At 41.5% G+C, this 26,416-nt stretch overlaps 1 protein-coding gene across 1 annotated transcript; it reads left to right on the top strand.

Moving 5' to 3' along the window:
- Positions 1 to 820: 820 nt before the first annotated feature.
- LOC136885301 (C-type mannose receptor 2) lies at positions 821 to 25,015 on the top strand. Its single transcript, XM_067157811.2, has 7 exons — positions 821 to 978; positions 2,186 to 2,270; positions 7,547 to 7,825; positions 11,094 to 11,265; positions 14,374 to 14,459; positions 21,699 to 21,971; positions 24,476 to 25,015. The coding sequence occupies exons 1-7, from the start codon at positions 829 to 831 to the stop codon at positions 24,646 to 24,648; spliced, it is 1,218 nt and encodes a 405-aa protein (XP_067013912.2). The 5' UTR covers positions 821 to 828; the 3' UTR covers positions 24,649 to 25,015.
- Positions 25,016 to 26,416: the final 1,401 nt, after the last annotated feature.

Below are 26,416 nucleotides of genomic sequence, written 5' to 3'. Positions count from 1 at the left end.
TGCTAGGTAACATTGTCTGACCATCCATCCATACCTTACATCACTGCCTACACGGTTGCTAGGTAACATTGTCTGACCATCCATCCATACCTTACATCACTGCCTACACGGTTGCTAGGTAACATTGTCTGACCATCCATCCATACCTTACATCACTGCCTGCACAGTTGCTAGGTAACATTGTCTGAATCCATCCATACCTTACATCACAGTCTGCACGGTTGCTAGGTTACACTTCCGTCACACTAGCTTCCGTAACGCAAAATTTTCACATGATCCGCAGCCATAAGACATAGGGTCTGTTTTTGACAACAAATTCACCTAACGTCCGATGTTCAGTGTCTATACTAGACTTAACTAAAGTTGGCGTCTGACAGGTAAGGTTGGAGGGAGGAACACTGCACGTGCCATTTCACGATGTTGCCACATTCCAGCATTCCTTTCTACATGCTCTTACCCCTCGCTTCCGGCTCACTTGTTCCCTCCTTCATTCTGACCGCTGTGATCTGTTGTAGACTACCTGGTCAGGCGGTGTCGTCCCATTTGCGATCACTCTTATACAAACAATCAGGTTCTTATCAGTGACAGTGACAGGTTTGGCAACTCTCAGCAAGTCGAGCTGCCCTGAAGTTTTATCTCCATGGCAACCGCAGTCGCCCCACCCTCGTTTCCATGGCAACCACACAGCCACTCCCTTTATCCCGCCTCGGCAGGCAGTAAACGGACCTCCCTCTAAGAAATGTCAGACGCCAACTCTTATTATTAACAGTATAGCGTATGTTACAAGAGTTATCTGAAAACTAAAGCAATTTTTTAACAGCTTCCAGAATGTTGTTTCTGGTCCTCGCTGCCCTACTATGTGCTGGCGCTCTGGGAACTGGGACAGAGCCACCTCTGGACTGCTCCTGTCAGATGTCCGGACAAATGAAGTTCAGTGCTGCGCATTCAAAAGACAAGGATGGAAAGTGGAACACCCAGGTAAATATAATATGTCCAACGGCGGTCCTGTGTCAGGTATTCCACATCTACATTTTCTGCTGCCTTATCTTTACACAATAGAGGTGACCAGCATCATGGAGAAATTGATAACTGATGTATTTTCTGACGTAATTTAGAACGAAACTATTATAAATCAATGTAATTGTAATTATGAAGACTGAGTGGCCTGCTCGTTCTCCTGACCTCAACCAACTTGTCAGTTTTGTATGGGGGTACTTAAAGAGCCTGGTGGGAGAAATTCTAATTGAATCAAAGGAGGGTTTCATAGCTCGGATGCTTACAGCTTTTTATTCGCTACAGCACATGCCTGAAATCTTTGAACGTGTGCAACAGGCAATGCCACGTCGTTCCAAAGCTAGTATCAGCAGGAGGTCGCATTTTTGAACAGTGTTTTTAAATGAATACAATTAAGCCGAAAAGTATGAATTGCAAATACAGTAAATCTAATTCCCAAAGCCTTATTTTTCTAAAACATGGTTAACAATAGGTCAACATGTAATTAATAATTGAAAAAGGCACTGATATAGTAGCAAAATAGTGTATTTTATTCAATTTAAAGTTTAAAAATATTGAAAACACAAAAAGATAGATAAAACATAGTCAAAATAAAAGCGTAGTTTACAATAAAAGGAAAGTTAAAAACAAATTATAATAAATTCACTTTGAAAAATATAAAACAGACCACTATCCCTTATGAAACGGATGGCGAGGTCTGCTGACTATTCGTCATCTCGTAGAGAGCGCGAGATGGTATTCTGAAGGATTTAGACTACAGCGCAAATCGACCAGGTTCGCGCACTCCGCAAATATACACGGTGGTACACACAATACCACTGCTTCTCTCCGAGAAACTCGAAGAGGAAGTCTTTCGTATCTTCCTTTAATCGTTCTCAGCTTATTTGAAAGCGGGGTGACCTGCCACTCCGTCTCCCAATGTCTCAGTTGAGAACGAATATCACTGTCTGGAACCATGTAAAGTAACGGGGATAATGTGATTGCCTTCTTGGCAGCCCTACCAGCTAACTAATTTCTCGCTACACCCACGTGTCTTAGGGGGGACACAAATGCAATTCTGATGTTAACTTTCCACAAACAGGCCAGCAGATCTACGATTCCTGTCCAAGCATTCTCTTCCCCAATCACTTCCCAGTACAGAGTAGAAATTATACTTCTCAATCTCTTCCAGATCGCAGTCACAAGAGGAGGCTGCAATTCGACCGAAGGCCACACGGACGTGCTTACAGTACCGTTTCCAGAAGTGGATAAAACAAGTAGGTATCTCTTACGTAGAAATTACAGCAGGCTTTGAAGATTATTAGGATCTAAAATTAGTTTTATTCTATACTGGGACGAAATCAACTTATTTTCAGACTCAACTTTGTACGGAAAATGACACTTTACGGTACACTAACTACATTCCGCACACTTTTATTAGAAATCGTATGTGACTGGTTGAGCTCCGCTTCACACACATGTAAACACGGATAGTCACAGAGATTATGAATCAGCGAACACTATACTCAACCTTAATAAATTGTTTGTCCGACTGATTGCAGCACTGTCGTTCCGTACTCATGGCGTCTCTGCATTCCAAAGTCGAATAATCTTCCACCTTGATTAGTGGGCCGATGACCAAGATGTTAGGCCCCTTTAAACAACAGTCATCATCATCTAGGCTAATCCATTTCGGACACATACATAACACAGTATATCACGAAACCTTCATTAAACCAAGATCGGTAGTTTAATGGAATGTTCCCTGATACAAATCATATTACGTAGGTAATCCATAAATTAAGTTTCCCTATTTCTTTTATTGTAAAGCAAACGTATTTAGCCGGAAAATACGAGCATGCGCGACAGATCTATGACGTAGCCAGAGAAGTCCTTCTTGGTGTCAGTAGCGTAGCAGCAGTGGCTAGAAATGGCGGCTCATATTCTTCTCCCACCGCCTCCGAGGTTCCGTCTGTATAAAGTTTCTACAGAAATTGCCGTGAGCCATTCAAAACAAGAGGCATTGAATGTTCAGTGCAAGTTTTGTGCTGATCCATGGCAATGCTCGGCAGTCAGCAACTGTTCTGCAGCAGTTCGGCTGGGAGGTGTTTGATCACCCACCTTACAGTCCTGAGCTTGTTCCCAGTGATTTTCATATTTTCTTGCACTTCAATAAATTCCTGTCAGCATTTTCACCCGAACTAAGAGCTGAAGACGAACGTCATACGCTGGTTCTATTGCCAGGCGGCAGACTTCTGCGACACCAGCATACAAAAGATGATCCCATGATATGACAAGTATCTCAATTCTGGTCGTGATTATGTCAGCTTCAACATTGCTGTATTGAGTGCCTGTAATGTTTTTCATGTAACTATGTTTTTAAAATAGCGAAACTCAATATTGTGATGGCCTAAGTAATTTTGATATTTCATTACCATATAACTCCATGTACGCGCCTCTATTCATAGCAACACACACACAGCAAACATAAAAAGAGGTCACTGCATGAATCAAACATGAATGATTTGCGTGGCGCCATGTCAGAATTATTATCGCGCTTTTTTACGGCCGCATTGGACCAATGTAGTTAATTTCTGCCCGATCATCTATGATATTTTATGGGTTTTGTCCCTTTCTTCTAGTATTTCTTCATTCTATCTGATCTTCGTTTTCGCTCTTCTTCTGAAAATACCCTTTTATCAATTTGTCGTAGGAATCTAATTTTACTGTTCTTCAATTTATTTATTTTTGTTTGATTTATTCTTTAAATCCTTCAGTGTTATGTCCAATTCTTTCATGTTTCTTTTATCCAGACAGGTTGTTGTTTTTGTTTACAAAGCTTCTTCAAAATTCTGCATATCAACCTGTCTTGAGGTGTCCTGAACAGCTGACCAAAGAATGATATTCTCTTCTTTCTTATGAAATCCGCCATTCTCCTTCTGTTTGGTACTTCTTATTAATACATGTTGTTATTGTTATTCTTTTTATTTTTAAAATTTTGTCTATGTTATTCTTTTCCTTTAGTTTCAATAATGTTTCACTTCCATAAGCTGTTTCAGGTTGGACTACATGTCTCAATTTTGTATTTATTGACAAACATTTATTGTTGTATGCATTTCTGGTTACTTTTTGTGGTCTAGGTAATTTATTAGTTCTCTCTGTCCAATGATTTTTTTCATTTAAATGGTATGTTATACTTTCTCGAAGGTATTTAAATTGTTTTACAGTTTATATTTCATTTCCACGTATTAGAACACTGCTTATTAATAGGGGATCTACTGCCATTATTTTAGTTTTTCAAATGAAATTGTTAATCTAATTTTTCCAGCAATATTTTGGAGACTTGTGATTTGATTCCGAGCTTCATTAAGGTTACAATACAAATTAGCCAAAGTATGGGATAACCTATTATATGCAACAGCCATTAAATTGGTAGACTCCGGACGTTTTGGCAATAACAGGTTAGAATGCAAACTAATGTGTTTATTGGAAGAGTCTCTTCCCTAATGTAGTAAGGGTAGCGCCCCTAAAGTTTATGTAAATCTCATAGCATCACCGTTGTGCAGGCTACATATTACCTGCTGCAGTAAGTTTTTCATTCTAAACTTTTACTGCCCAAAAGTCTCAGCTATAGTGATAAGTAGACCTCGAATTTGTAGGTGCTAAGATTTTTATTTTAGGTTCCTGAAATAGGCTCTCAATTATGAAAAAGTAGGCCAGTTTTATGTATGTTAATAAGCATTTATCAAGTTTTATTGTAGGTACCTAAAATAGGTTCTAAAAGGTTTTAAAAAGAGATCCTATAAATAAATCTTAGACACCTTCAATTTTATTTATTTATGTATTTATTTACTTATTCCTGGCTTACATTTGTGTCGAAGTTAGGGCTCACGGACCTCTCGTATACTTTACCACTTTAAACAATAAAATTTAAAAATACAAACATGATAGGGCAATTAGAGTGATAGTACTAATAATAAGAATATAAAGATGATATTAACAAACAGCCAGTATTAGTATTGTTATTACAGATAGATAAGAATAAGGAGAATAATAATAAGAAGAAATAATTGTTTATGACATTACTGTGGCAGAGATAAAGATTAATTTACTCTAACGGAATATATTCTTAGTAATAATAACAAATATTAGATGATCTTCTAATTTTTCAATTAAAATATCGTTTTTATTTTGCTATATTCATAATAACTCTTTAGAGGGAAATATATTTAAAAAATCAGACACCTCTTTAGTGCAAACGTCACAGAGTATAATTTTACCTTCCGATGTGGAAAGATGAAACTCCTGTAACCACTGTTTAATTAAATACGACTTGAAAGTTGACACTTTCGGCATAATGCACACACTAAACGAACGGACACATCGAAAAGTTCTCATAGAATTAAATGAGGAGACTCCCCCCCCCCAATCCCCCAGCAGGTCACTGGACACTCTTCCTCGCCTCGTTTCACACAGACTGCGGGCGTGTTTACAGCGGGAGGTTCGGGAAGACTACCGGGGAGTGTGGTTTGCAGCTTCCGACGTAAAGGATTTTGTTCGAAAAGATTTCAAGAATATAAGTGATGAAGATACTGGAAACGAGTCAACAAATATTTCAGTTTCTAGGAATAAGTTAAAAGCATTTTAATGTTCAAAACATTTTTTAGCAGACAAAGTAGGGTCCCCACACAACGAAAAACGTAAAATTAAGGAACTTCCTCGATTGTGCCGAAAGTTGAAGGGCTCAAGGGTCCGGAAAAGTGTTTAAATTATGAGTCACGTAATCTTCTTCTTCTTCTTCTTCCTAGAGTTGTTCCGATGGTACAGGGCCCGCTTTCTTGGTCATTGAACGAAGTATTGTCCAGTCTCGTGAGTCGACAGGTTGTAGGCCATTTATTGTCTTGCCAACGTTGCTTCGGCCGTAATCGGGGGCGTACTTCAGGGTTGGCAACCGTATCACGCGCTGAACTAAGAGTATGGCCTTCCATCGGAGCCGTTTTCCTCTCATTTTATCCACAATTGGAGCGACATCCACTTGCTCTTGAATGGCATAGAATTGGCGTTCTGAAACTATCATATGGTCGACATTAGGCTCCATACAGTGCAACTGGTCGTACTACTATCCGATATATTTTGGATTTGAGACGAACTGACAGTTCTTTATTATCGCAAAGTACACCGGTGACCTCCTTCCTCCGCAACCAGGCTGCATTTATCCATCCATCTCTCTGCAGGCGAGACCCAAGGTATCTGAAGCATTCTGTCTTAAGTAGATTTTTTCTCCAGCGACTTCAAAGGTACCGACGCTTGGATTTGACTCCAGATATTCCGTCTTTTTTTTTTTTTTTTTTTACCTTCAGACAGAGTCCTTAGTGGGAGAGGCGGTTATTCAATTCTTCAACTTGACGTAATCCTCGATAACATTCTGATGCACTTTTGCCACAGGCAAGAACGCTGATCAAATTTTGAAAACATGCTTTAGAGCTGTGAAATCGACACTCTTCAATTCAACGCCACACAGCAACAACACTCCCAACTGGATGCCCGTCGAATGTACACTACACATCGACAACAGCGCCACCGCTGTCCTATTTGCGCATGCCCGATGTTCTGCCAGCGTCTGCACTACGTTGCCACTACCTTATTTGTAGCCCTCGTAACTATAACCGTTTCTTTTTTGCTAGCTGCTTTACGTCGCACCGACACAGATAGGTCTTATGGCGACGATGGGACAGGGAAGGGCTACGAATGGGAAGGAAGCGGCCGTGGCCTTAATTAAGGTACAGCCCCAGCATTTGCTTGGTGTGAAAATGGGAAACCACGGAAAACTATTTTCAGGGCTGCCAACAGTGGGGTTCGAACCTACTATCTCCCGAATACTGGATACTGGCCGCACCGTAATATCGAAAGAAGCATTCTGACAGAGAGGGCTGAGGGAGGAGCATTGCACATGCCATTGCACGGTGTTGCCACATTCCTGCATTCCTTTCTCCTTTCCTTCGCTTCCGGCTCACTCGTTCGTTAACTCAGACCGCTGTGTTCTGTTGTTCGTAAATCAGAAGTGAGAGGTTTCGCAACTTCAATCAACACGAGCTGGTCAGCAGGCTTATCTCTAGAGATGGGAATTATAGGCACGAATAGGTTAGAATGCAAATGTATTTGAACAAGGCGCAAGTGTATGTTACCCGCATGACGGTTCTGCGGTGAGATTTGCATAAATATTATCGATCTGAATTATCAGAACCCCTAAAATTTATGCAACTCCCCGACATATCTGTAGAGCGGCTAGATTTCACTTGCGCCTTGTTCAAATACGTTTGCATTCTAACCTATTCGTGCCTATAATTCCCATCTCTACTCATCTCCATGGCAGCCGCAGTGGACCAACCCACGTTTCCATGGCAACCACAACCCCTGCTCCCCTATTCCCACCCAAGCAGGTAGCAAACGGAGCTCCCTCTAAGAAATGTCAGAATGCTTCCGAAAGGAAATAATCATTTTGAATGAATGCCTCTCTAACACAGAGATGAGAACTGTATTCCTCTCTTGACAGACCGTATCCAGGCTCTCTCCCTGGTAGAACTTGGCTACCAGAACAACTCCGGTATTGGACAGTACAAGCTGTACACGTACGGTGAGACGTGGGACGGCGCTCGACGACGATGCGCTGCAGATGGCGCTCACCTCGCCATCCCCAACTCGGCGGCTGAGGCGGCAATCCTGAAGCAACTGATTCAGCGCCACAGCACTCTACCACATACCAAGAGTAACGACCTGGCCTGGCTGGGACTACACGACATGTTCAACGAGGGAATATTCATGTCCATTTATGGTAAGTTTTCCAATATCTTCTATCATACAGCATGGTGATCACAATGGCAATGTTTTTAGACTCGTGAAACTCATTCCTGACGCCTTGCTGGCTACGGGTACTTGTACACAAACTTAGAAATTCCTTAGCATTCAATTCTTTGGCCACGGGAAGACGAAAGTTTTTAAACATAACAATGTTTACAGAGGTTCCTAATGTTAACTTCGGTGCTTTCAGGGCCGTACTTGTAGACATGATAATTATGGCCTTTTGAGCTTATACAGTGTCAAGAAAACGATGTGAAACTCTTTATGTTTGGCAGAGAGCTTTGCTCCCCGTCTTCAGAATACTTCTACAATAATGAGGGTTCGAATTTAAGAATGCATTACCGTTGGAGCTGTAGTACGCTCATTCTTCACCAGGTGGCTCACTGTATGCTGCACCAGCGCTCCAAACGGGAGCTGATGACAACATTAAGCTCCAATCATGGCCGACTTGGTACGTCGCTTTAAGGAGCGCAGCGAGGGATCCAGTCGGTTGTGCTCCAATTAAGGTGTTCTATCACACCGCGTGTGCGTGAGAAGTAACACAGAGGGCATCAGACAAATCAGGGATGGATGTGGTAGAAGAAATGAATTGAAACTAATACACAAGAACCTCATTTGTCCGGCCGTCATGAATCCGGATCTCCAGTTTATCCGGATCGAAAATAATAAAAATTAATTTTTATTTGTGCAATATTTTTTTTTTTACGATGTCGACTCTTCTTGAATGCCTTTTCCACCAAGGATAGTTAACGACAAGAATCGGAAGTAATTCGGCCACGGTCTATCAATGGTACCGTCCCGGCGTTCACCTGGAATTGAGAATGGGAAACCGTGGAAAGCCATTCCCAGGACGGCTGAGGTGGGATTCGAACACAAGCTCTTCTGAATGAAACCAGCGCTCCTTCAGAAGAAACAATAACTCATGGAGAGGCAACAACGCAGCTGGACAAACTGATGGTCTATTTAGAATCCTTGACTGAAACCACCACACCGGCAGAACTTTTGTTAGCAAAACGTCTTCGTGATCGTGCTGCGCGCAAACACTCTTCAAATGTAGAATAGAAGAAAAAAAAACTCACACATTATTTTAGTGCATAAAACAGAGTCATAAATGTCCGAAAAGTACTCTACATCTTACATTAATAGCTTATATAACATGTATACTACTGTATTTGTTTCTTTAGTGTCTTCCGGTTTATCCGGATTTTCGATAATCCGGATCAGTTCCGGTCCGACTTATCCAGATAAACGGGGTACTTGTGTAAAATAAAATGCAAAGAAAGACACCAGGATAGAATAAAAAAGATCTGAAGAATGGAAAGAAAGTATGTGGAGAAAACCAGAGGATGAATAATGATGTGAGACGGTGTGGGAGGTGAGGTCATAACTGGAGTACACACACCTATGAAAGTATCACAGTATCGTTAATGGCTGGCACCACGTATTATTCACTGTGAGCAGGTTAGGTAAAAGCAAGGACAAATTGTCCCCACTATTACACCCTGGGGTGTACAAAATTCCGGCAAGGTATACATGTTACAAACATGCTGGTCCATCGGGACTCGCATCAAGGAACACCTAAGGAATACCCGTGTCAACCAGCCAGATAAATCAACACTATCTGAGCACGCCTTATCGTCGGGTCATGATGTCGTGCTCCAAGATATTCGAGCTCTTACCCGCACTAAACACTACAGGTCTATGATTATAAGGGAAGCTGTGGAAATACGTAAAAGTCCTACAAATTTCAACAGGACACTGGCTATCAGTTAAGTTATATGTGCTTGCCAGCCATTAAGGATTTACGTAAGAGAGTTCACTTTCCTGTCCTTTTTATACTGTTATTTCGTTTTGGCGTTTTCCAAATTCGTTCGTTCGTCATCACCAGATGGTTCATTCCAAACTATGTCTTAAGTGTCATACTTTCATGCGTGTGTACACAGGTTTTGCTCGCCTCACCTCCCACACCATTTCACATAATTAGCATCCTCTTGTTTTCTCCACACACTTTCTTTCCATTCTTCAGATCTGTTCTATTGTATCTTTGTCTTTCTTTGCATTCTATTTTATTTTATTACTTTCTATTTATTTCTTATACCACGTTCGTTCCTGATTCGTCTATGTTCTCCATGTTACTTCTCACGCACACCTTAACTGGAGCACGGCCGACTTGATGTGTCGCTCTAGGAAGCGAGGAATCCAGTCGGCCATGACTGTAGCTTAACGTTGTGGTCGGCTCCCGCTTGGAGCGCTGTGGCAGCATACAGCGGGCCACGTGGTGACGAATGAGGGTACCACAGCTCCAACGGTAAGGCATGCTTAAATTCAAACCCTCTTTATTGTAGAAGTATTCTTCTGAAGACGGGAAGCAAAGCTCTCTGCGAAACATAAAGAGTTTCACCTTGTTTTCTTGACTCGGCATAATCCCAGTAATCGGCAGTATTATCGGACCTTTATGTTTTCTTATATATATCAATGATATGAGTAAAGGAGTGGAATCGGAGGTAAGGCTCTTTTGCGGATGATATTATTCTCTATAGAGTGATAAATAAGTTACAAGATTGTGAGCAACTGCAACGTGACCTCGAAAATGTTGTGAGATGGACAGCAGGCAATGGTATGTTGATAAACGGGGTTAAAAGTCAGGTTGTAAGTTTCACAAATAGGAAAAGTCCTCTCAGTTTTAATTACTGCGTTGATGGGGTGAAAGTTCCTTTTGGGGGTCATTGTAAGTATCTAGGTGTTAATATAAGGAAAGATCTTCATTGGGGTAATAACATAAATGGGATTGTAAATAAAGGGTACAGATCTCTGCACATGGTTATGAGGGTGTTTAGGGGTTGTAGTAAGGATGTAAAGGAGAGTGCATATTAGTCTCTGGTAAGACCCCAACTAGAGTATGGCTCCAGTGTATGGGACCCTCACCAGGATTACCTGATTCAAGAACTGGAAAAAACCCAAAGAAAAGCAGCTCGATTTGTTCTGGGTGATTTCCGACAAAAGAGTAGCGTTACAAAAATGTTGCAAAGTTTGGGTTGGTAAGAACTGAGAGAAAGAAGAAGAGGAGTCAGGGATGAGAATAATTTTCCAAGGGGGAAGATCGATACGTGTCTAACGTCTTTGAAATTATTTAAGAAACGTCTAGGTAAACAACTGCCAGGGAATCTAACAACCGGGTGTAAGTCGCCATCATTAAGCGATGATGACTGAAAGTAACTAAGCAAGTGTACCTTCTCTTACAGGGGAGCCCATGACAGCAGTAGGCTGGGATGAATGGGATCCTCTCCCAGACAACGCAGGTTGGAGTGGCTCCAATCCTGGAGAAGACTGTGTAGCATTCCACAAGACCAAGGGTAAAATGACGGACTTCAGATGTGATAGTGTGCTGGCCTTCTTCTGTGAGAGTGAAGCGGGGTGAGTCGTCTTGAGTGTACGGATAGGCTAGGTGTAATGAGAGCCTCCTGAACTTCTTAATAAGGTAACATTGTAGTTGTAGTCAGAGCCTCCTGAACTTCTTAATAAGGTAACATTATGGTTGTAGTCAGAGCCTCCTGAACTTCTTAACAAGGTAACATTATAGGTGTAGTCAGAGCCTCCTCAACTTCTTAATAAAGTAACATTATAGTTGTAGTCAGAACCTGCTGAACTTCTTAATAAGGTAACTTTATAGGTGTACTCAGAGGCTGGTGAACTTCTTAATAAGGTCACTTTATAGGTGTACTCAGAGCCTGCTGAACTTCTTAATAAGGTCACTTTATAGGTGTAATTAGAGCCTGCTGATCTCCTTCATGAGGTAAAATTACAGGTGTAGGGGAGAGCCTCCTGAACTTCTTAATAAAGTAACATTATAGTTGTAGTGAGAACCTCCACGAAATCCTCATCACGGGTATGTTTTTGGGCTTAGAAGACGAGGCAGCGAGTTCATATCCATAATTCTATGGTTTCCGTGTATCGGAGAAAATGTGCGAGTGTCTGTGATAGAGTACAGAAGTGTAGAGGTTTAATTGCGTATTTTTCGCGAAGAAATAGTACAATACTGATGGAATGAAACAAAAATGCATTTACTCATTAATGTACAGACATTGGTTTAGATGCAATATACCCAGTAGTGGATGGTGATACGAAACGTACTGTTAGGTTGTTAAGTGGTTTACGTCATGACTGAGCATGGCATCGGTGCACGTAGTGGAAGTGGCTGGCTTGTTTAATTCGAGGGCGAACGTAACGCGCGTGAAGGAGATAAACTCTTGACCAGGTGCTGCTTCAGATCCCTAATATGGGTACAGGGATCTGGAAGTCAAGTACGGATGACATAAAAGTGTTAGTGTTGAACTGCAGAAGTAATGTAAAGAAAGGAATAGAATTAAGTAATTTAATAGATATATACTTACATGATATTGTCCGACTCGTTGGCTGAATGGTCAGCGTACTGGCCTTCGGTTCAGAGGATCCCGGGTTCGATTCCCGGCCGGGTCGGGGATTTTAATCGCTTCTGATTAATTCTTCTGGCTCGGGGACTGGGTGTATATGTCCGTCCCAACACTCTCCTCATCATATTCAGACAACATACTACACTACCAACCACCACAGAAACACGCAATAGTGCTTACATCCCTCCATAGAGGGTTGGCGTCAGGAAGGGCATCCGGCCGTAAAACAGGGCCAAATCCACATGTGCGACGCAGTTCGCACCCGCGACCCCACAGGTGTGGGAAAAGCGGCAGGAAAAGAAGAAGAAGAAGAAAGATACTTACATGATATTGTAATAGGAGTTAAATCATGGCTGAGAAATGGTATAATGGATGCAGAAATTTTCTCACGGAGCTGGAGTGTGTATCATAGAGATATGATAGGAATGGTGGGAGGGGGAGTATTCATTCTGGTGAAAGAAGAATTTGTAAGTTACGAAAAAGTTGACAAACATGAAATTCTATGTGTAAGGCTAATTTCTAAAGATAATGCGCAACTTTATGTTTTTGTACAGAGCACAAAAGTGTAGCGCTGACGCTGATTCGGAATTATGTGATAAGTGATAAGGTAATCAGCTACGTGGGAAACGATATGGAGAGGAACGTGATTGTAGCGGGAGATCTCAGTTTACGAAATGTCAACTGGGAAGGTAATGCGAACGACAGGAATCATGACCAACAAATGACAAATAAGTTAATATGGGAAGGACAGCTGATTCAGAAAGTGATGGAACCAACCAGAGGGAAGAATATCCTGGACGTGGTGCTGGTAAAACCAGATGAGCTCTATAGAGAAATAGAAGTAATAGATGGCATTGGTGATCACGAAGCTGTTTTTGTCGTAGCTAAAAATAAATGTGATAGAAAGGAAGGCATTAAAACAAGGACTATTAGGCAGTACCATATGGCTGATAAAACAGGCGTGAGGGAGTTTTTAAAAAAGTAACTATAATCGGTGGGGAACCGTAAATAAAAATGTAAACAGACTCTGGGATGGGTTTAAAGCAATAATTGTTGAGGAATGTGAAAACAGGTTTTTACCTTTCATGATGGTAACGAATTTTAAAGATCGACTATATTATAACAGAGAAGTAAGGAGACTAAGAAGAAGGTGCAGGTTGGAAAGAAATAGAGTTAGGAATGGCTGTGGAACTAAGGACAAATTGAAGGAACTTACTAGAAAATTTAATCTAGCAAACAAGTCAGTTGAGGATAACATGATGGCAAGCATAATTGGCAGTCATACAGATATTAGTGAAAAATGTAAGGGTATGTATAGGTACTTTAAGGCAGAAGGACATTACAAGATTCATTGATGAACAAGGGGAGTGTGTATATGTGGATCTTCAATTCAGTCAGCAGAATGTAAAGATTGTTGGTTACTATGACTTCAGATCGATGTTCAAATCACCACCAAGTACTCGTTCTCACAAAGCTGCGTTCTTATAGCAACGTAGAGATGACTGATACTGGTTGCCATGGTTACGATGGTGTCGGGAAATTGAGTTAGTGGTGGTGGTGATGATTATTGTTTTAAGAGGTAACTATCCTCTATATAACACTAATCAGAGAGAAAGAAATGGAAGGAATCCGACATTTTGAAAAATGGAGGTATCGGCTAAAGGAAGACAAGAGTCACGAAGGGCTTGAAAATGTAAGATTCCCTAGGCCTCTATACGTAATACCGTCGGGGTCGGAAAAGAACAAGAGTTGACCAAGGGAGGTCGAATAGGGTAGATGAAACGAGGAGCCTTTCACAAGTAAGTGGAAGCAATGCCAGGACTCAGCTAAGGGACCCGTGGTTGCCAATCCACGCTCCAAAGTTCAGAGTTCCTGGGACCCCTTTTAGTCGCCTCTTACAACAGGAAGGGATACCGTGGGTGTTGTTCTACCGTCCCCACCCACAGGTGGTGGGAATTGATGACGGTAATTCCACATAGAACAAAATCATTTCCATGTTTTAAAAAGTCTGATATTTCAGCTTCCTTAAATAACACAAAACATCAGAGGAATGATGCCTAATACTATCCCTTATTTCTTTATTTCCTCACAGAGAATACCCTCCACCTGGTTCTCCGGACTACAGCGCTGGAGCATACATCGGCATAGAGCAGGAGAGGAAGCCGCTCACAGGAAAAGGTAAGGTGGAACAAGAATTCAGGGATCTGATTTTTATTGTCGTTTCATATTACGAAGGGCGTACTATATTGTTTTACCCTTTATTTTTTCTACGCAAATGAATACATTACACATCAGTGCTGCAAAATACGCAAAACGGCCACCACGCAGAGGTTTCTTCATGTTCCCAAACAGGTGATAATCACTGTTCGACATTTCTTTGGCGGTGGACTGCCCCTATGCTTCCATTGCATCCATTGCTGTTTCTTTTGTGGTTCATGGTAATGGAGCCATGTCTCATCACCAGTCACAAGCTGGATCTTGACCATGGCGTTGCAAAATTTCTCTGCACACATCCACACGCCTCTGCTTTTCGTCTGCAGACAAGAGTCTACGCACCCACGTGGATGACACCTTCCCCAACTGTAAGTGGCCGTCCACGATCCGCTGCAGGGTGTTTCGGCTAATTCCCGTGACTGCCTCCATTTCCAAAAATGTGTTGCATTTGTTTCCTTGGATGGCCTGTTGGCTGGTGTTGACACTGTCACATTCCTTCCAGAACTGGTTCTCTTGTCCAACGATGTGAGCCCTGTTTTCCAACCTTCCACCCAGTTGTTCTCCACAGACTGCCACCAAGCGCCGATGAATTTGTGCATTGGTCACGCTTTCTTTCCATAGGAACCAAGTCGTATAGCGCTGTCCCTGAAGGTTGCTTTCCATGTTGTCTGCTCCTACGGTGACAGTGTTGTTAAGAAATGGCTATAACGAGTGCATTCGTTAGCCACTGTGCGTGCGCTGCTACTAAACGGTGGAACAAGACACTAGTTACACGTCACAACCTTCAAAAGTGAAATGTGAACCATGCCCGGACGTACAAAAAATAAAGTGTTAAACATATAGTACGCCCCTCGTATTATTATTACTACAAACAGCTTTGGCCAATCCTATTTACTTCATTTCTGTTTCATTCTCTCCGGAATTACCTGGCGGTGAATCATGAGACATTGATAAGACTCTAAGTTCATCCGGATTACCCTCTCGAGAGCACAGTTGAAAAGTAGCAGTGATAGTCCATCTCCTGTCTGGATTTGAAAGTTTTCAGAAATCACAGATCTGAATTTCACTTTGGAAGTATAGTTTGGATGATCTGCCGGGTCTTGTTGTCTAGACCGAATTCTTGGAGAATTTGTGTGGTCAATCGCCTTCTGGCAATCTACAAAAGTGACGACAAATGGTCTGGCTCTGAGTTTCAGGTACCGGCAGGCGATAGTCATTTTTAGACTCTGGATTTGTTCTGCGCAGGATCTGGATTTTCGGAAGCTTGCTTGGTATTCACCTATTTGCGAGTCACGTTGTTCTACGGCTCTAGTGAGAGGATTTTGTAAGTAACAGGAGGAAGAGAGATGCCGTGGTAATTATTGACAACCGATTTATCACCTCCTTTTTTAAAATAAAAGGGATGGATAAGAACTGTGACCCATTTGGAGTGTATCTCAGTGGTCTTCCAGATCTGTTGGATAGTTTGCAGGAGGGGTTGCAGCGTATTGTCATTCAGTAATTTCCATCACTGAGTCTTCACATGGAGCTTTGTTATTTTTGAGAAAAGTAATGATCTTTCGAAGTTCAGATATGTCTGGTGGGGAAGAATTAGGGTTACTGTGATTTCTGAAGATTTTGAAATCCAGACAGGAGTTCCGCAAGGAGATAGACTATCACTACTACTCGAGAGGGTGATCCGGGAATGGAGACATGTTCTCGGATCTAAAGGAATTTCTGCTGGAGTTCAAAAAGGACGAACTCGTAATGGTATCATTATTGATTGCGTTGCTTTTGCAGATGACCTCGCTGTCCTTACTTCCTCTTCTGAACTAGCTACTCAACAAATGAATGCACCTTGATTCTATCTATACAACAGTTGGACATAATGCTGGCTTACTGCATTGAACTTGACACCAAAACCTCAGTGGCCCTTTATTATCTAAGAACTATACCCTATTTTTAACCTCAGCTATACAATTTTTGGAATACGTGGCATTCATGGGACTGCAGCATGCCAAAGCCCTTCATTGTACCATATGTACATATCTTGTTTGACGTAATGTTGGCACCAGCATAGACATTTGAATGGGACTCCAACAAGTTAAAACCCTATAATTATACCAAATGTATATATCATAATATTAGTATTATATTATACGTAGAATAAGGCATTCTTGTTTAATTAGTTTTTAGTAATGTTTTTATTATGTACGTTACAATCGCTATTAAGCAGGTTCACCAACACCTGATGATGACCTATTTACAGGTCGAAACCGGTACTACTTTAATGTAAATAATCCTAAACATTTTGTAAAATAAAGTATTGATTAGGTGGAAAACTCACCCTTCATACTTGTGTGAAGAATCAGGGTTGGTGGGAACTGGATTCATGTTAGGGATAAAAGTCGATGGTGGTGGAGGGACTGGATCACAGTTGAGAAGGGACTCGAAGTATTTCGGTAAGATCTGAGAGTTTTGTCTATTATTATTATTATTATTATTATTATTATTATTATTATTATTATTATTATTATTATTATTATTATTATTATTATTATTGTTTCGTCACGCCCACTCATAGAGCGCGTTGGAACTTGTTCAGTGGCTTGATGACCTTCGCCTTCCTCTTCTTCCAAAATCTCTTCATGAACTCACTCACTGTGTTGCCTGTTCCGTTCTTCTGACCGCTTTGAACTAGTCCTGCTGCTGGCTGTTCCAGAGAGAAGGCGTTACCTTTTAGATGGCCCGCCCCTCCCCTTCGGGGAGGGGAATGAAAACCTTCCCTAGGCCCTAGGTCCTGCTGCTTTTGACCACAAATGTGTGTTTATTTACTGAGATCCTGAAGACTTCCGCAATTTCCCACGATGTCTTCCCCTATGTTTAATTCATTCAGGTCTCCTCTTGTTTCCTCCAAGGCAATTTATTCTTCTGTTTTGGGATTTCAATACATTGAATTACCTTTTTGCAAGTCTATTATTATCCATCCAAAAAATGTGGCCAAAAATGTCAAACGTCTTCTCAGTACAACATTGATAAAACTATTTAAGTATGGAGGTTTGCAGTTCGTCTTTTGATCCACATTCCATTTTTTTGAATGGGGCCGAAATTTTTTCTAAGAATTTTACGCTCTTCTTTTGAAATATCTGCAATTTTAGAATGACCTGCTAAAGTTAAGGTTTCAGATGCATGTAGAGCTTCCGGTAGGACAACTGTTTTGTAATGTTTCAAATTAGCATTACATGATATTAGTCCTTTACTGTGAGTCCAAATGCCGTCTGACGTTTTGAGGCCCTTTCTGCATTATTATTATTATTATTATTATTATTATTATTATTGTTATTATTATGAAATCTGGCGTACGCAATGAGAGCTGGGAAAGAAATGTGCAAAGAAGCGTGCCTTCAGTCAAAGGATGAGGCGATGGCAACTCAGCTAGGAAAGTGACCCTCGAGGCAAATGGACCTAGCGACTGATACCACGCTTGGATATCTGGGTTGAAAGGGCCCATGGTGAAGTAAATTACTACCTCACGCAGCTTCTAACAGGGCATGCATATTTCCGGAAATTCCTGCATAAAGTGGGCAGAGCGAGTGACGCAGCATGCATATACTGTGATGACACTGACGACGTATTTCACACCTTTTTTGTATGCGGCCATTGGACGATTCAGAGAAGATGTGTGGAAACTGAACTAGGAGAATTGACAACAGATAATATTATTTCGGTGATGCTGCGAAACCAGGAATCCTGGAATTGCGTGGCAGTGTACGTGGAGAACGTCCTTCGTCAGAAGAAGAAGGATTTGAAAGCATACGAACGTTCGTAAAGGAGAAATGAAGAAAGAAGATGTCTAAAAGACAAAGCACGATATCACCCTGAAGTAATGCGAGAGCGGTTCCGGGGTGATGACACACATCGTGGGAAAAGGGTATGTGGTTTTTAGTGGGTAAGAATCCCACACACTTTTGAAGTGCGGATCCTTCACAACTGTCTTTTGAAGATTTTCCACAATCCCTCGTAAAAAAATTGTTATTATTATTATTATTATTATTATTATTATTTGTAGGTATCGGCGTACAGTCCGCCTCTGTGGTGTAGTGGTTAGCGTGATTAGCTGCCAACCCCCGGAGGTCCGGGTTCGATTCCCGGCTCTGCCACGAAATTTGAAAAGTGGTACGAGGGCTGGAACGGGGTCCACTCAGCCTCGGGAGGTCAACTGAGTAGAGGTGGGTTCGATTCCCACCTCAGCCATCCTGGAAGTGGTTTTCCGTGGTTTCCCACTTCTCCTCCAGGCAAATGCCGGGATGGTACCTAACTTAAGGCCACGGCCGCTTCCTTCCCTCTTCCGTGTCTATCCCTTCCAATCTTCCCATCCCTCCACAAGGCCCCTGTTCAGCATAGCAGGTGAGGCCGCCTGGGCGAGGTACTGGTCATACTCCCCAGTTGTATCCCCCGACCAAGAGTCTGAAGCTCCAGGACACTGCCCTTGAGGCGGTAGAGGTGGTATCCCTCGCTAAATCCGATGGAAAAACCGAACCTGGAGGGTAAACAGATGATGATGATGATGATGATGATGATGATCGGCGTACTAAGGACCACGTTATTTCTTCTCTCGGCTTTGATCTTTACCCAGTGCTCTGCTGCTCTTTTCTTTCCATCGTCCACGTCTTTCCCGTCTTCAACTTTGGCCTTTCTTGAAAAGTCTGGTAGTTTTTTAATTTTCTCCTGAGTGGGTTGCGTTCTTGTACATCTTCATAAGTGATCCCCATCTCCCCCCCTCCTTGAACCAAGTTGGCTGAGTCTTCTTATCTTTAAAATAGGTAAAGATCTGGTTCGATAATGGTGAGGCTTTAATTCTTATCAAGTCGCCATAAACTACAATCCTCCTTCTCTGCTTGACATCAGAGATCTTCTGGACATGAGTATACAGCTCATACTTATACTGACGTCTATATTAATCTTTGTCTTGAATTGGGACAAGAATTTTTCTTAAGATATTTCTCTCCTTAATTTCCAACTTTTCTATCAGGATTTCCTTGTTCATAGCAAGGCATTCCGCTGCATACAAAGTCTCTGGTCTTATGACAGTGCAGTAATGTCTGAGTTTTGCGTTCAAGGATATGGACTTTCTTTTGTAAAAGTCTTTGGTCAGTTCATAAGCCATTTCCATTTTATTCATCCGTGACGCGAAAGCTTCTTTTTCAAAGATGTTTGGTTGTATCCATTCACCAAGATATGTAAAATTATCTGTCCCTTTGATTTTCCCCTGGTTTACTTTTAGCTCTCTTGATGTTAGTTATGAATTGCGTTTTCTCCAAAGATATCTGGAGGCCAGCTTTTTCCGCCTTTGTCTTGGGATGATTAATTCGCTTTGCAGCCATGTCTAAAGAATCAGATAAAATTGCTAGATCATCTGCAAAAGCTAAGTAATCAACTGAAAGGTTCATGTTCTTGTAACCAAATCTCACACCATTCTGGAGCCCATCGTTGTTAATTTCTTTGCGCCACTCATGGATGACTTTTTCAAGGACGCAACTGAAGAGCAGGGGAGAGAGCCCATCTGCCTGCCTAACTCCTGTCTTTATTTGAAAGAGTCCGAAATTTCTCCTCTGAACTTGACTCTGGAGGTTGTGTTAGCTAGGGTCTGTTCGATGACTGCCCTGTTTTTTTTTTTATCCAAGCCAAATTCCTTTAGGACTTGAATAAGAGTGATTCTATCAATCGAGTCATAGGACTTCTTGAAGTCGACGAAGGTCATCACAAATACCCTGTTCCTTAGTTCCAGACATGAGAGGATAGATTTCAGATTCATAATTTGCTCGGCACATGAGCGCTCTTTACTGAACCCTGTTTGGTACTCTCCCAGTTGTGGATCAAGTTGTTGTTCTGCCCCAATCTGCAGAGCTTTTGAGAAAATTTTGTAAGATACCAATAGGAGGGAAATACCACGGTAATTGTTAACATCCATTTTGTCCCCTTTCTTATGCAGTGGGTGAATCAAGGCAGAAGTCCAGTCACGTGGAAGTTTCTCAGTTTCCCAATTTTTTTTTTTTGATGATGTCAGTATATTTATCACTCATTTTGTTACTAGCATACTTCCACATTTCAGCAGTTATCGAGTCCTGACCTGGTGCCTTGTTATGCTTAAAGGACTGGATAATCTGTTTGATTTCTTCTTTCGTTGGAGGGGATGAATCTGGGTGGACGTGTATGTTATCTTCAAATGAGAAAGTGGATATTGAAATTTCACAATTGAGAAGAGATTCAAAGTACTTCGCTAGAATCTGGCAATTATCTTTGTCGTTGTAAGCTAGTTTCACATCCCAGTTTTTGATCTGTAAGCTTGTTGGATTATACTTGTTTAGATTGCGTTTGAAGGTTCTGTAAAACTCCCGTGTGTTGTTTCTCTGGAAATCTTATTCAATCTGTGTTAGTTGATTCTTGTTGCAAGCATATTTTTATTGCGAATAGTTTTTACATTTTCTCTCGTTTACGATGTTTTCCCAGTTATCCTGGCTCTTTACCGAATTCCATTTTCGTCAGGCGAGATTTCTTTGTTTTACCACTGAGTCACATTCATCATTCCACCAGGCATGTTTCTTTGACTTCATCAGTGGGACTGTTTCCTTTGCTGTTGTAACCAAGGTCTGTTGTAGCTGTTCCCAGTTCTGGGGATTCAGGGTTTCTAATTTCTTAGTAAATTTAGGACATGAGCGTAGTTTTTCAGTATCAAATTGATTGATCTTCTTCAAGTGGAACTTCATGGTGTTTCTCGGAATCAGTTTAACTTTGATTTTGGATAAACAGTGATCCGAATCTAGATTGGCATTCCTTAGAACCTTCACATTCTGTATCTCTCTTTGAGCTTTACGGGAGACTGCGACGTGGTCAATTTGGAACTCCCCGAGATTGGGATCCGGAGATGTCCAGGTGTTTGAAAGCTGTAGATTTCATAAGCAACTTGAAGGTCTTACATAGCTCCACCAGCCTCTCTCCATTGCGGTTTGTTCTCTGGTGTTCCGGATAGTTTCCGATAATGTTTTAGAACTTTCTCCCTTTACCAAGCTGTGCATTGAAATATCCAAGAAGTATAATCGTGTGTTTGTCTGGGATCTTACAAAGAACGTCCTCAACATCTTCCCAGAATTTATTTTATTATTATTATTATTATTATTATTATTATTATTATTATTATTATTATTATTATTATTATTTCCCCAGTTTTCCGACGCCGGCCCTCTCCAGGCTACGAGCTGTTCGCCGGTGTAGGCTACTACAAGTTCCACTCGAAGTCTGCCACGTGGGACGAAGCGCGAAAGGTTTGCAGGGACGAAGGCGGTCATCTGGCCATAATCAACAGCCCTCAAGAAGAACAGGTGTTAATAGAGCTTTTCAAGAGACACAAGCGGTTGTTCAGGCACGTCACCAACGTCAACTTCATCTTTATTGGATTCCATGACCAAATCAGTGAAGCAAATTACATGACTCTATACGGTGAGTATCAACAGATAAAAGTGTAACCTGTTAGACATAAACGATGGGAAACTGCTTTTTATTCAACTTTTGTTACATACTGTACATTTATAGATTCAGTCTGCAAGCCTTTGTGAATTAACTAAACACCTCCAGCGTTTTTTAGTTTCAAGTAACTAAAATAACGGGCAAATTAGGTGATTTGTTCTGGGTGATTTCCGACAAAAGAGTAGTGTTACTAAAAGGTTGCAAACTTTGGGCGGGGAAGACATGGGAGTAAGGAGACGAGCTGCTCGGCTAAGTGGTATGTTCCGAGCTGTCCAGCGGAGAGATGACGTGGAATGACATCAGTAGACGAATGGGTTTGAGTTGTGAAGATAAAGTTGGAATTAAAGAGGACAAATTGGAGCAAATATTCATTTATATGAAGAGGAGTTAGGGTTTGGAATAATATACGAAGGGATGTGTTCAATATATTTCCAAATCCTTTACAATCATTCACGACAAGACTAGGTAAACGACAGATAGGAAATCCACCGCCTGGGCGACTGCCCTACACGCAGATCAGTGGTGACTGATTGATTGACTGATTATCTAAATATGTAGCACACACTGTCACCTTGAAATTACATTTTCTACAAGAATCACCATAATGCATTTCCTTCGTAAGTGTCGGGGTGATGCGTCGTATTGTTGCAGAGTTGCACACCTCCCAATAATGTTACACTTCATTTGTCGTCTTTTCTTCTAATGTTTTAGTATAATAAACATAACACATATTCTAAGTTAAAATCAATCATCTTTGGTCGTTCGATGTACCAATGTTTCGTAACAGACCAATAAACGCTGCCGGCTTCGAATCAAACTGAGGGGGTTCGCTTTCCTACAGTAACTCCAAAGCGGTAAGCCTAAGCCTGTATAGCATCACGCATGTCGCTGGCCAGTATCGGTCCTTAGGTGTTGCACGAGACCAGCGAACCCCCTATCGAGAAAAAACTCCAAATGTCTCCGTTAGATTGCACCACTCTAATTGATTTTTTTGTCGGTATAGTTATGATACAGCCTGTATATATTTATGTACCCGATGAGAACGTCGTAACTATTGTCTAGAACAGGGCCTCTCAGGGTGCATGCGCGTGGTGCATGCACTGTGCACGGTGCAAAAGACGACTTGGCTTGGTTGACCAGAGTGCAGACCCCCCACTCCTCGATTTGAAGCAATAGCGCTTACTCTCTCTTTCCTCACGCCTCTCTCGCTCGCTCCGCCTGTCTCCCTCTGCCCCACTTGCGCCGTAGCGCTCCAAATCCGGGCTGAGTTGAGCCGAGTATAGCCGAGTAGAGCCGAGCTTAGCCGAGTAGCCAAGAGACGGAGCGTTGATCCGAGCTATACCGAGCGGCACCGATGCACAGTGCACGGAGCTCTTGCGCCTCGCTCTGCACGCGTGAGATTTTGGGCGTTTGAGAGGCCCTGTTCTAGAAGACCGTTTTGTAAGACACACATATACTTACGGGCAACCTTAATTTAACTACTTTAATCCTTGCTCATAAATCCTATCCATAACAAATCAATCAATCAATCAATCAATCAATCAATCAATCAATCAATCAATCAATCAATCAATCAATCAATCAATCAATCAATCAATCAATCAATCAATCAATCAATCAATCAATCAATCAATCAATCAATCAATCAATCAATCGATCGATCAATCAATCAATCAATCAATCAATCAATCAATCAATCAATCAATCAATCAATCAATCAATCAATCAATCAATCAATCAATCAATCAATCATCACCCCATTCATTAATAGCGTAGATTTATTTAGGGGCCTATTTATTTAATTTATTTATACATACATCATCATTGTAGACTGTTATGCCTTTAAGGATTTTGTTGCTGGGGCTGTACCTTAATTAAGGCCACGGCCGCTTCCTTCCAACTCCTAGGCCTTTCCTATCGCATTGTCGCCATAAGACCTATCTGTGTCGGTGCGACGTAAAGCCCCTAGCAAAAAAAAAAAGGATTTTGTGTGTAAGCCTCTGTGAATTTACTAAACGCCGCCACAATCCTCTATTTGTAACCAACTCTGTGGCGTCGTCAGTTCCATACCTGTTATCTTTGATTCATTAGAAACTGGGTCTAGCCATCGTCGTCTTGTTCTCCCTCTACTTCTCTTACCCTCCCTGACCGAATCCATTATCCTTGTTCTAGGTAACCTATCCTCCTCCATTTGTCTTGCATGACCCCACCACCGAAACCCATATATGCGTACAGCTTCATCAATCGAGTTCATTCCTAACTTAGCCTTTACCTACTCATTCTGAGTGCCCTCCTGCCATTGTTCCCACCTCTTTGTACCAGCGATCATTCTCGTTACTTTCATGTCTGTTTCTTCTAACCTAATAATGAGCATCCTCTTTCCACCCAGTATTTATTTATTTATTTATTTATTTATTTATTTATTTATTTATTTATTTATTTATTTATTTATTTATTTATTTATTTATTTATTTCAGGAGAGCCTCTTACCAGCGCTGGGTTCTATACTTGGTATGCCAATGAACCGAACGATGACGGTATACAAATCCCCGGTGAGGACTGCGGCGTACTTGGCTTTACTGGAGGTCTGGGAGATGCTCCCTGTCTCTGGATGCTGGCGTATGTCTGCGAACAGGAGCTGTACCTATAAAACGACTGTCTCTTTCTGAATGGCTAAATGAAGAGTCTCTAATAAACTATGTCCCAATTTTAGTCGAAATAATAACGTTGACGCTTCTTCAAGTAAACATTAGTGTGGATACTATTTTAACTGAAAATCCCATGATTTCAACGAACAGGTTTTTTTGTTATTGAGTTATACCAATATTTCACTCCTTATAATCAATGTATTTCGGAGGAAAAATAAAATGTTGAAGGCTATAAGTTACAGTCAGCTTTGTTTACGGCATCTAGACGTGAAACTTGTAACTTTTAACCCGTACACGGCCAACTGATGTCAATGGCCAATACTAGTAAAGGGATGGCCTCGTGATATTTTATCGATGGAAAAAATCAAAAGCTTTTGTACAAAAACAGTATTTCTAAATCAGAAAGACCTGTTTCTATAATTTGCCTTGAAGAATTAGTTTTCTCAAAAATTTGGAGAAACATCTAATATAAATGTTAATTACAAATTTCTCTTCGCGGTTTGCTTTACGTCTCAGGGACACAGAGAGGTTTTATGGAGACGATGGGATAGGAAAGGGATAGAACTGGGAGGAACCGGCCGTGGTTTCAATTAAGGTACAGCCCCAGCATTTACCTAGTGTGAACGTGGGATACCACGGAAGCCTATTGCCAGGCCTGCCGACAGAGGGGTTAAAACCCACTATCTCCCGAATACAAGCTGACAGCTACAGGACCAGAACCGCAAAACCAACCCGCTTTCTTTAATTAGAACTTACGTTATGGGTTTATAGAAGAAGAGTTGAAAAATGTGTCTTGATCTTTTTCACCACAACACCTGGTGAACCACTTCGTTTTAGGTGCTCCCTTCTTAAACATCGCAGGTCCTAAAATGGATTCGGGACCATTGTGTAGGTATGCCATCTACCAAGAAGTAACTGGGCAACTGTCCACAATGTTTTTTTGGTAGTTGTCACCCTGGTAGAATCTCGTGGTGCCACCTCTTGCGGCTATAACAGGAGCCACCCTGTCCGGTATTCTCTCGAAGATTGTATGCAGCATTCGTCACCATTCCTCAGACAACCATTCCGAGAGTTGCACAATGGATTTCAGCCGCTCCTCTCCAGACCTCACACTGGGGTTCAATCCGTGTTCCATCGGATTGAGGTCTGGGCGGGCCAATCCTCCAAACGGCGAACAACGCTATCGGCCTACCACTGTACAGTAACCCCCGAAACATAGCATCTAGCATTGTCATCCTGGAAGTAACAAAGGTTCATTCCAGAAAAAACGGCACGAAGATAGGAGCATTACATTATCCAAAATTTTACAATAAGCCACGGGCAAACACCAGCGGTCCCACACACAAGTATGACAAACAGCTCCATTCAAAGATAAAGGGTAGGATTCTCCACCTGTTCAATACTACATTAAAATGTGATATAATTAAAATGTCACATTTTTATTGTCAATTTTTAGGTACCGGTTTCGGCATTTTTTATGCCATCAACAATGTAGTCAAAAAGCATAATTCGAGTCGTCCAGTTGCAAAACCCGTTATGTCCATTTTTTTTCTCAAAATGAGTTATCACCGCCATTGTATGCAGCTCATCAAAATACACAATCCATTAATGTAATACGTGAGCAAAGGCCATTTAATCCATACGTTTAAAGGTGACAAATAACGGAACTGCAGCAAAGCTCGTTATGTCGCAGAACTCTGTAAGAGGATCATACATACATGTACAAAATCAGGCAACTGTGTGATAAGAAGTGAAGTAAACTATAACAGC

The sequence above is a fragment of the Anabrus simplex genome, chromosome 14 (assembly GCF_040414725.1).
Source record: "Anabrus simplex isolate iqAnaSimp1 chromosome 14, ASM4041472v1, whole genome shotgun sequence".
NCBI lineage: Eukaryota > Metazoa > Arthropoda > Insecta > Orthoptera > Tettigoniidae > Anabrus > Anabrus simplex.
Note: the sequence above shows the minus strand (reverse complement) of the source record. Positions and strands in the feature narration are given on the sequence as shown.

What these genes read in the sequence shown, in the direction of transcription:
- LOC136885301 (XM_067157811.2), top strand. Translation starts at nt 829, where the DNA reads ATGTTGTTTCTGGTCCTCGCTGCCCTACTATGTGCTGGCGCTCTGGGA. An exon ending in TCCAGAAGTGGATAAAACAA is followed by an intron (nt 2,271 to 7,546) that starts GTAGGTATCTCT and finishes CTCTCTTGACAG; the next exon opens with ACCGTATCCAGGCTCTCTCC. An exon ending in AAATTACATGACTCTATACG is followed by an intron (nt 21,972 to 24,475) that starts GTGAGTATCAAC and finishes TATTTATTTCAG; the next exon opens with GAGAGCCTCTTACCAGCGCT.